General features: G+C 44.1%; 1 protein-coding gene across 1 annotated transcript in view; it reads left to right on the top strand.

The window, feature by feature from the left end:
• The first annotated feature begins 479 nt into the window (after window positions 1-479).
• LOC143767684 (uncharacterized) overlaps window positions 480-10,366 on the top strand; it is a 58,905-nt gene continuing 49,018 nt past the window's right edge. Inside the window, exon 1 of the mRNA XM_077256168.1 lies at window positions 480-550. Coding sequence (XP_077112283.1) covers window positions 530-550 — 21 coding nt within the window. The 5' untranslated portion in view covers window positions 480-529. The remainder of the gene's footprint in view (window positions 551-10,366) is intronic.

Raw genomic sequence — 10,366 nt, 5'->3', positions numbered from 1 at the left:
GTGTACACAGAGGGGTCTGCGACCAAAGATGGGGGTATACGGGTGTATACAGCATACAAAGGGGGGGCTGTGACCGAAGCTGGGGGTATACGGGTGTATACAGTGTACACAGAGGGGTCTGTGACCGAAGCTGGGGGTATACGGGTGTATACAGCGTACACAGAGGAGTCTGCGACTGAAGCTGGGGGTATACGGTGTATACAGTGTACACAGAGGGGTCTGCGACCGAAGCTGGGGGGGTATACGGGTGTATACAGCGTACACAGAGGAGTCTGCGACTGAAGCTGGGGGTATACGGTGTATACAGCGTACATAGGAGGGTCAGTACACAGTAGTCCGTACACACACAGCTCTGCTACATCCACACTGTAAACCCCTCCTGACCCCACACATAAACTTCCCCTCATCCAGCACCATGACAACCAGCACAGCAGAGTCCTGCATACACTGAGGCCCCTGATCATGTGACCCCTGACTCCTCCCCTCCTGGAACCTCATCACAGGTCCTGTGCACACAGAAAAGCCGTATATGTGGAGTGCGGCTCTGCAGGTCAGTTATAGGCATTCCGGCTCTTCTTGCTGCTACTTTTCACACTTTTCTCCCTCCAGTCCCTTCACTATAAAGCCTGGGCCTCATTATACAGCTGTACAGGGGCCTAGTGGAGGCTTTTTAGCCATTTCTCAGACTGTAGCTCCTGGGAGAAGGCCCTCACTCCAGTCCCTTCACTATAAAGCCTGGGCCTCATTATACAGCTGTACAGGGGCCTAGTGGAGGCTTTTTAGCCATTTCTCAGACTGTAGCTCCTGGGATCAGGCCCTCGCTCCAGTCCCTTCACTATAAAGCCTGGGCCTCATTATACAGCTGTACAGGGGCCTAGTGGAGGCTTTTTAGCCATTTCTCAGACTGTAGCTCCTGGGAGAAGGCCCTCACTCCAGTCCCTTCACTATAAAGCCTGGGCCTCATTATACAGCTGTACAGGGGCCTAGTGGAGGCTTTTTAGCCATTTCTCAGACTGTAGCTCCTGGGATCAGGCCCTCGCTCCAGTCCCTTCACTATAAAGCCTGGGCCTCATTATACAGCTGTACAGGAGCCTAGTGGAGGCTTTTTAGCCATTTCTCAGACTGTAGCTCCTGGGAACAGGCCCTCGCTCCAGTCCCTTCACTATAAAGCCTGGGCCTCATTATACAGCTGTACAGGGGCCTAGTGGAGGCTTTTTAGCCATTTCTCAGACTGTAGCTCCTGGGAGAAGGCCCTCACTCCAGTCCCTTCACTATAAAGCCTGGGCCTCATTATACAGCTGTACAGGAGCCTAGTGGAGGCTTTTTAGCCATTTCTCAGACTGTAGCTCCTGGGAGAAGGCCCTCTCTCTTCGTCTGTATTGTGACTTGTGTTATTCTCTAATATTTGTGGTTTCTCCATTAGTCAGTGCTGTGACATCTGCCGGCGCTGGAGAACATTCTCATCAGTAAATCCTTGGAGACATTTTCCAGGCTCTAAGGCCGGAGTCACACTCAACATATAAATAATCAGTCCAATTTTGATGGCCAGGGATCGCACCAATGTTCTCCATTTGGTGATCCGTGTGTAATCCGTTTGCAATGCGATGATGCGATTTTCTCGCACCCATGTATCCGTATAACATCCGTATGGCTTTACATTTCTCACTGTTTTCCTCATTGAATTTAATGGGCTGAAGTGAGGAAAATGTGTGCGTATTTCTCGCAAGTCACACGGATGGTCGGTGTGGTGTGCTATTTTTTTCTCGCACCCATAGACTTTCATTGGCGAGACTCATCCGATATACACCTAAAATCGCAGCATGCTGAATACGATTAAAAAAAAAAAACGGTGATCTGGGTTTCCCCACAGACTAATACTGGTCCGAGTGCTATGCGATGTTTTATCCCTATTATGCAGTAGTGTGACTCCAGCCTTACAGAGTAACTCTGATCTCTGCACCGCACACATGCAGATTACAGGATGGAAGAAAAGCAGATTACAGAGGAAAATGAGTTTATTTCACCTGAAACAAAAATGTCTAAATGCTCACAACTTTCCCTGCTGGTTGTGTACAGCACTACAATTCCCAGCAAGTCATATGGCTGCAGCACTGGTTACATCGTGACTTTAGTGACAGTGAAGTTCTAGTAATGATCATTGAGACAGTATTGCCTGTAGAGCAGGTTTACAGAGGTGTCCACGACTTTACCATTGATGGCCTTAGGCTGGAGTCACACAACGTGTAAAAATTGGTCCGTTTTTCATGCACGAGAATTGCATCAATGTTCCCTAACAGTGATCCTTATGTCATCCGTGTGCAATGCGAGGATGCAATTTTTTTTTTTAAAGTATTCGGCCCCCTGGAACTTTTCGACCTTTTCCCACATATAATGCTTCAAACATAAAGATACGAAATGTAAAATTTTGGTGAAGAATCTACAAGTGGAACACAATTGTGAAGTTGAACTAAATTTTTGGGTTATTTTTAAATTTTTGTGGAAATTCAAAAACTGAAAAGTGGGGTGTGCAATATTATTTGGCCCCTTTAACTTAATACTGTGTTGCGCCTCCTTTTGCTGCGATTACAGCTGCTAGTTGCTTGGGGTATGTCTCTCTCAGTTTTGTACATCGAGAGACTGAAATTCTTTCCCATTCTTCCTTGGCAAACAGCTCGAGCTCAGTGAGGTTTGATGGAGATCGTTTGTGATCAGCAGTTTTCAGCTCTTTCCACAGATTCTCTATTGGATTGAGGTCTTGACTTTGACTTGGCCATTCTAGGACCTGGATACGTTTATTTGTGAACCATTCCATTGTAGATTTTGCTTTATGTTTGGGTTCATTGTCTTGTTGGAAGTCATATGCGATTGGCTGCGCTCACGGGGGGAGCCCGGCGATCGCAGCCGGGTGTCAGCTGACTATCGCTGCTGACATCCGGCACTATGTGCCAGGAGCGGTCATGGACTGCCCCTGGCACAGTAACCCCCAGAACACTGCAATCAAACATGATCGAATCGCAGCGTTCTGGCGGTACAGGGAAGCATTGCGCAGGGAGGGGGCTCCCTGCGTGCTTCCCTGAGACCCTCGGTACAAGGCGATGTGCTCACCTTGTACCGAGCGTCTCCTCCCTGCAGGCCCCGGATCTAAAATGGCCGCGGGGCTATATCCGGGTCCTGCAGGGAGGTCGCTTACCAGCGCCTGCTCAGAGCAAGCGCGGGTAAACCTCCAGCCCTGCATGTCAGATCGCTGATCTGACACAGTGCTCTGCAAAGTGTCAAATCAGCGATCTGACCCTATAACATGATGCACTCCCCCCCCCCCCCCCGGGGCAATGTTATAAAGTAAAAAGAAAATTCCTAAATAAAGAAAAAATATATATATATTGTTCCCATAAATACATTTCTTTATCTAAATAATAAAAAAAAACAATAAAAGTACACATATTTAGTATTGCTGTGTCCGTAACGACCCCACGTATAAATCTGCCCTGCTAGTTGACCCCTTCAGTGAACGCAGTAAAAAAAAAAAAAGGAGGCAATAAAAGAACGCTTTATTATCATACCGCCAAACAAAAAGTGGAATAACACACGATTAAAAAGACGGATATAAATAACCATGGTACCGCTGAAAATGTCATCTTGTCCTGCAAAAAACGAGCCGCCATACAGGATCATCAGCGAAAAAATAAAAAACTTATAGTCCTCAGAATAAAGCGATGCAAAAATAATTATTTTTTCTATAAAATAGTTTTTATCGTATAAAAGCGCCAAAACATAAAAAAATGATATAAATGAGGTATCACTGTAATCGTACTGACCCGAAGAATAAAACTGCTTTATCAATTTTACCAAATGTGGAATGGTATAAACGCCCCCCCGAAAAGAAATTCATGAATAGCTGGTTTTTGGTTATTCTGCCTCACAAAAATCAGAATAAAAAGCGACCAAAAAATGTCACATGCCCGAAAATGTTACCAATAAAAACATTAACTCGTCCCGCAAAAAACAAGACCTCATATGACTCTGTGGACCAAAATATGGAAAAATTATAGCTCTCAAAATGTGGAGACGCAAAAAACTATTTTTTGCAATAACAAGCGTCTTTTAGTCTGTGACGGCTGCCAATCATAAAAATCCGCTAAAAAAACAGCTATAAATAGTAAATCAAACCCCCCTTCATCACCCCCTTAGTTAGGGAAAAATAATAAAATTAAAAAAAATGTATTTATTTCCATTTTCCTATTAGGGTTAGGCATAAAGTTAGTGCTAGGGTTAGGGTTTCAGTTAGAATTGTGGGGTTTCCACTGTTTAGGCACATCAGGGCTCTCCAAACGCGACATGACGTCCGATCTCAATTCCAGCCAATTCTGCGTTGAAAAAGTAAAACAGTGCTCCTTCCCTTCCGAGCTCTCCCATGCGCCCAAACAGGGGTTTACCCCAACATATGGGGCATCATCGTACTCAGGACAAATTGGACAACAACTTTTGGGGTCCAATTTCTCTTGTTACCCATGGGAAAATAAAAATTTAGGGGGCTAAATATAATTTTTGTGGAAAAAAAAGGATTTTTTATTTTCACGGCTCTGCGTTATAAACTGTAGTGAAACACTTGGGGGTTCAAAGTTCTCATAACACATCTAGATAAGTTCCTTGGGGGGTCTAGTTTCCAATATGGGGTCACTTTTGGGGGGGTTCTACTGTTTAGGTACATCAGGGGCTCTGCAAACGCAATGTGATACCTGCAGACCATTCCATCTAAGTCCTCATTCCAAATGGCGCTCCTTCCCTTCCGAGCTCTGCCATGCGCCCAAACGGTGGTTCCCCCCCCCCACCCACATATGGGGTATCAGCGTACTCGGGACAAATTGCACAACAACTTTTGGGGTCCAATTTCTTCTCTTACCCTTGGGAAAATAAAAAATTGGGGGCGAAAAGATCATTTTTGTGAAAAAATATGATGTTTTATTTTTACTGCTCTGCATTATAAACTTCTGTGAAGCACTTGGTGGGTCAAAGTGCTCACCACACATCTAGATAAGTTCCTTAGGGGGTCTCCTTTCCAAAATGGTGTCACTTGTGGGGGGTTTCAATGTTTAGGCACATCAGTGGCTCTCCAAACGCAACATGACGTCCCATCTCAATTCCTGTCAATTTTGCATTGAAAAGTCAAACGGCGCTCCTTCCCTTCCGAGCTCTGCCATGCGCCCAAACAGTGGTTTACCCATACATATGGGGTATCAGCATACTCAGGACAAATTGCACAACAACTTTTGGGGTCCAAATTATTCTCTTACCCTTGGGAAAATAAAAAATTGGGGGCAAAAAGATCATTTTTGTGAAAAAATATGTTTTATTTTTACTGCTCTGCATTATAAACTTCTGAGAAGCACTTGGTGGTCAAAGTGCTCACCACACAACTAGATAGTTCCTTAGGGGGTCTACTTTCCAAAATGGTGTCACTTGTTGGGGTTTTCAATGTTTAGCCACATCAGGGGCTCTCCAAACGCAACATGGCGTCCCATCTCAATTCCAGTCAATTTTGCATTGAAAAGTCAAATGGTGCTCCTTCCCTTCCGAGCTCTGCCATACACCCAAACAGTGGTTTACCCCCCCACATATGGGGTATCGGCGTACTCAGGACAAATTGTGCAACAACTTTTGGTGTCTATTTTCTCCTGTTACCCTTGGCAAAATAAAACAAATTGGAGCTGAAGTAAATTTTGTGTGAAAAAAAGTTATGTTCATTTTTATTTAAACATTCTAAAAATTCCTGTGAAACACCTGAAGGGTTAATAAACTTTTTGAGTGTGGTTTTGAACACCTTGAGGGGTGCAGTTTTTAGAATGGTGTCACACTTGGTTATTTTCTATCATATAGACCCCTCAAAATGACTTCAAATGAGATGTGGTCCCTAAAAAAAAAAAAATGGTGTTGTAAAAATGAGAAATTGCTGGTCAACTTTTAACCCTTTATACATAAACAAAATCCAATAGTGGACTCACCACCTCAAAAGACAACATTAACCAGCAAACACCATACTAATAGTAGGTGAAAAAGAGGCATAGGCAAATATAAAAACATATATACTTTATTAACAACTGATAAAACAAACAAGACAAGGATATTCATGCAAGACTGATTGCAGGCAAAGCAGGACAGTATAACAGCATACTAATGAGTAATTAAAGCCGTACAAAACGCACCAACTATATCAAAAAGTGCCTAGTGCAGTTGGAATAAATTACCATATCATATTAAATCAGCCAATTGAAAAATAGACATGCACAATTTAATGCCCTCTGCTTAAATTACTACAGGAAAAGATTTCTATATAAAGCTCCCCAAAAGACAAAATTACCTATCTTTAATGGGGGGCCAAAATCTAAAATTAGTTCTCCTGAGCAGCATAACACTATTAGAAAGTGTATAGTGCATCTAAGGTAAAGTGCTATGTCATATCATTATTTCTAATGGCAAGTAGCAACCATTACTCTTAACTAAATCCTGAACGGCATATCACTTACATAAGTATGCTTTCCGGCCTGCGTGCTCCTCAGTCACCCCGACAGCGCCGTTTCGCCTCTGTGGCTTCCTCAAAATAGGGGTATATGTGTATGCTGTAAAAGGCCCATGCCTTTATACCCTCAGCTGTGGGCGGGGTATAGGTAATTTAGGTAGATAGGTAATTTTGTCTTTTGGGGAGCTTTATATAGAAATCTTTTCCTGTAGTATTTTAAGCAGAGGGCATTAAATTGTGCATGTCTATTTTTCAATTGGCTGATTTAATATGATATGGTAATTTATTCCAACTGCACTAGGCACTTTTTGATATACTTGGTGCGTTTTGTACGGCTTTAATTACTCATTAGTATGCTGTTATACTGTCCTGCTTTGCCTGCAATCAGTCTTGCATGAATATCCTTGTCTTGTTTGTTTTATCAGTTGTTAATAAAGTATATATGTTTTTATATTTGCCTATGCCTCTTTTTCACCTACTATTAGTATGGTGTTTGCTGGTTAATGTCAACTTTTAACCCTTATAACTCCCTAACAAAAAAAAAATTTGGTTCCAAAATTGTGCTGATGTAAAGTAGACATGTGGGAAATGTTACTTATTAAGTATTTTGTGTGACATATCTCTGTGGCATGTGACTTGTTGACATGTTTCTATTATAGCTTTCCTCTCTGTTTGTTCCACTCCTGGTTTGGCTTACAAATACTGATGTAAAATACTGACCACATACTGATAGTGTGACCATAGCCTTAAAGTGAGGTTTGATAAAGACCCATCACGGGGTCGAAACTTTACCTCGATACTTTATTAACACTGTGGCGCTTTCAATAAATCTCACCTATATTTTGCATTTGAAAATTCATATCTTGATTGTGGCTGTTTTTTCAAACTGTCGTCTCTGTAGCCATTCTCCTTCTTTTCTTCATCTTATCCAGACCCTATGATGACTTTTCTCATCCACTGCTCGTCTCCGCAGACTTCCTTCTTCTCCGCTCTTTTGCAGAAAATCTCCACATGATGCCCAAGATAGAAGTGTAATTTTAATGCTCCTGAATAAAAAATTGCCCCTGACTATATTGTCTGTACAAAATATGACCCCCACACTGTCCCTCTTATGGTACATGCTCTTCACACTGACCTCTCCTTTCCATACCGGCCCCCTCTTCACACTGTCCTCTCATACTGTGCCCCCCTATGGGGCTCAGTATTTATACTGTACTCTCCTCACACTCCCTCCTTCTTGGTATACTGACCCCTCCTGGCTGTGCCCTTACACTGTCCCTCCATGCTACGCCCCCACTATTCTGTGCCCACTCACTTTTCTTCCCCATACTGTCTCCTCACACTATTCCCCTCCCTCCTCATACAGTCTCCTCTTGCATCCCCCTGTTCACCATACTGTCTCCTCATATATTTACCCCCTCACTTTCTATACTGCCTGCTCACCTGACTCCCCATACTGTGTCTGCACACATCCCATCACCCTCACTCCCCGTACTCTGTCCACATACATTTTTCACATCGCTACTCATACTGTGTCCTCATACATTCCCCCGTTTGCTCCCCATACTGTCTGCACCCATCCCCCATACTGTTTCCTCCTTTATGCCCCCCATTCCCCCATACTGTTTCCTCGTACATGCCCCCATTCCCCCATGCTGTTTCCTCATACATGCCCCCATTCTCTAGTACTGTTTCTTCGTACATGCTCCCATTCCCCCATACTGTTTCCTCATACATGCCTCCATTCCCCATACTGTTTTCTCATACATGCCCTCATTCTCCCATACTGTTTCCTCATACATGCCCCCTATTGCCCAGTACTGTTTCCTCATACATGCCCCCTATTGCCCAGTACTGTTTCCTCATACATGCCCCCCATTCCCCATACTGTTTCCTCGTACATGCCCCCATTCCCCCATACTGTTTCCTCATACATGCCCCCTATTGCCCAGTACTGTTTCCTCATACATGCCCCCTATTGCCCAGTACTGTTTCCTCATACATGCCCCCCATTCCCCATACTGTTTCCTCGTACATGCCCCCATTCCCCCATACTGTTTCCTCATACATGCCCCCCATTCCCCCATACTGTTTCCTCGTACATGCCCCCCATTCCCCCATACTGTTTCCTCATACATGCCCCCCATTCCCTGTACTGTTTTCTCATACATGCCCCCATCTACCCCTTTGCTCTTCATTTTGTGTCCTCAAATCTCCAACACACATTAAAGCGCCCCGTCCCCACTACAAATCTTCCCACACACAATAAATAACCCCATCTATACTCCAAATCTCCCCCAACATTAAACACCCCCATCCCCACTCAAATTCTCCCCACACATAATAAATCCCCCATCCCCACTCCAATTCTTCCCACGCATAATAAATCCCTCCATGCACTTATTCTTCAGTGTCTTCAGCTCCACTGGAGCACTTACCACCAGAGTTCACCTCTGCAGCGCGGGCGAGTGACGTCGGCAGCGTGGTCACATGATCTGATCACGCTGCTGGCGTCACTCTGACCCGGCAGTCAGACTGAGCCTCAATTGTACTCGCTTCTGTACAATTGATCCCTGAGAGCCGACGCGCTGCAGCCGACTCTCAGTCCGGGGGCAGCAGTATGCAGCCGCCGGGGGAGACAATGTGGACCGCCACATTAGGCTGCCCGACTGCGCCCCCTTACCTGCTGCGCCCGAGCACATGCCCCGACTGCTCCCCTAGATATGCCTCTGGGTCTGTGTGTGTCAGTGTCTCCAGTAGATGTGGAAACTGTCACCACACGTACCGGACATACTGACGTGTGAAAAAGCCGAATAAAGAAGTGCGATTTATTTCTTTTTATTTTTTTAAATATAATTGTGTCCACAAAAGAACAATCTATTTAAATCTAAAATTATCATGATCTGTAAAACCTATAAAAGAAAAAAAATGTATTTAATGCCAGAATTGTGGAGTTTGGTCACAATGCCACAAAGATGCATTAAGAAGCAATCAGAGCATCACACGTACCCAACATTTACTATATAGAAGTCCCAGATGTTTTGGAAAATTGCAACTCAAGTAATTTTTTTGTTAATAAAAAAAAAATAAACCACAAGCCCACACAACATTTTTTATTTTCCCGCTGACAAAGTCAAAAGTTACAGCTCTTAGAAGAAGGGGAGGAAAAACTTGAAAGAGCAGAAATAAATGAAAAATGTAACATTCCATGATTGCACACTTACGGGGCTATAGAGGCCGTGTGTGAGTCAGTGCTGCTGACTTATTACACTATTATTGTACATATACCGGGATCTGTCCACAGGATTTGCCTCAGATTTATATTATTACTTTCCCACTGTACAGCAGCAGGAACTACAGGAATTAATGGGAGGTAGAAATCCTCCTCCTGTTATTAACCTAATCGCTGCCAGTTCCTCACCGCAGTGCCTCTGCTCATCCTGCAGCTGCCGGACATCCACCACTGTCCAGTGTCTAACTGCAGATTGTGATAGATCACAGATCATGTGTGCACTCACTACACCGAGCAGCCAATCACAGATCATATATGCACTCACTACACTGATCAGCCAATCACAGATCATGTATGCACTCATTACACTGAGCAGCCAATCACAAATCATGTATGCACTCGCTACACTGAGCAGCCAATCACAGATCATATATACACTCACTACACTGAGCAGCCAATCACAAATCATGTATGCACTCGCTACACTGAGCAGCCAATCACAGATCATGTATGCACTCGCTACACTGAGCAGCCAATCACAGATCATGTGTGCACTCGCTACACTGAGCAGCCAATCACAGATCATGTGTGCACTCACTACACGGAGCAGCCAATCACAG

Source organism: Ranitomeya variabilis, chromosome 4 (assembly GCF_051348905.1).
Source record: "Ranitomeya variabilis isolate aRanVar5 chromosome 4, aRanVar5.hap1, whole genome shotgun sequence".
In the NCBI taxonomy this organism is placed as follows: Eukaryota; Metazoa; Chordata; class Amphibia; order Anura; family Dendrobatidae; genus Ranitomeya; species Ranitomeya variabilis.
This window is presented reverse-complemented; position numbering and strand designations above follow the sequence as displayed.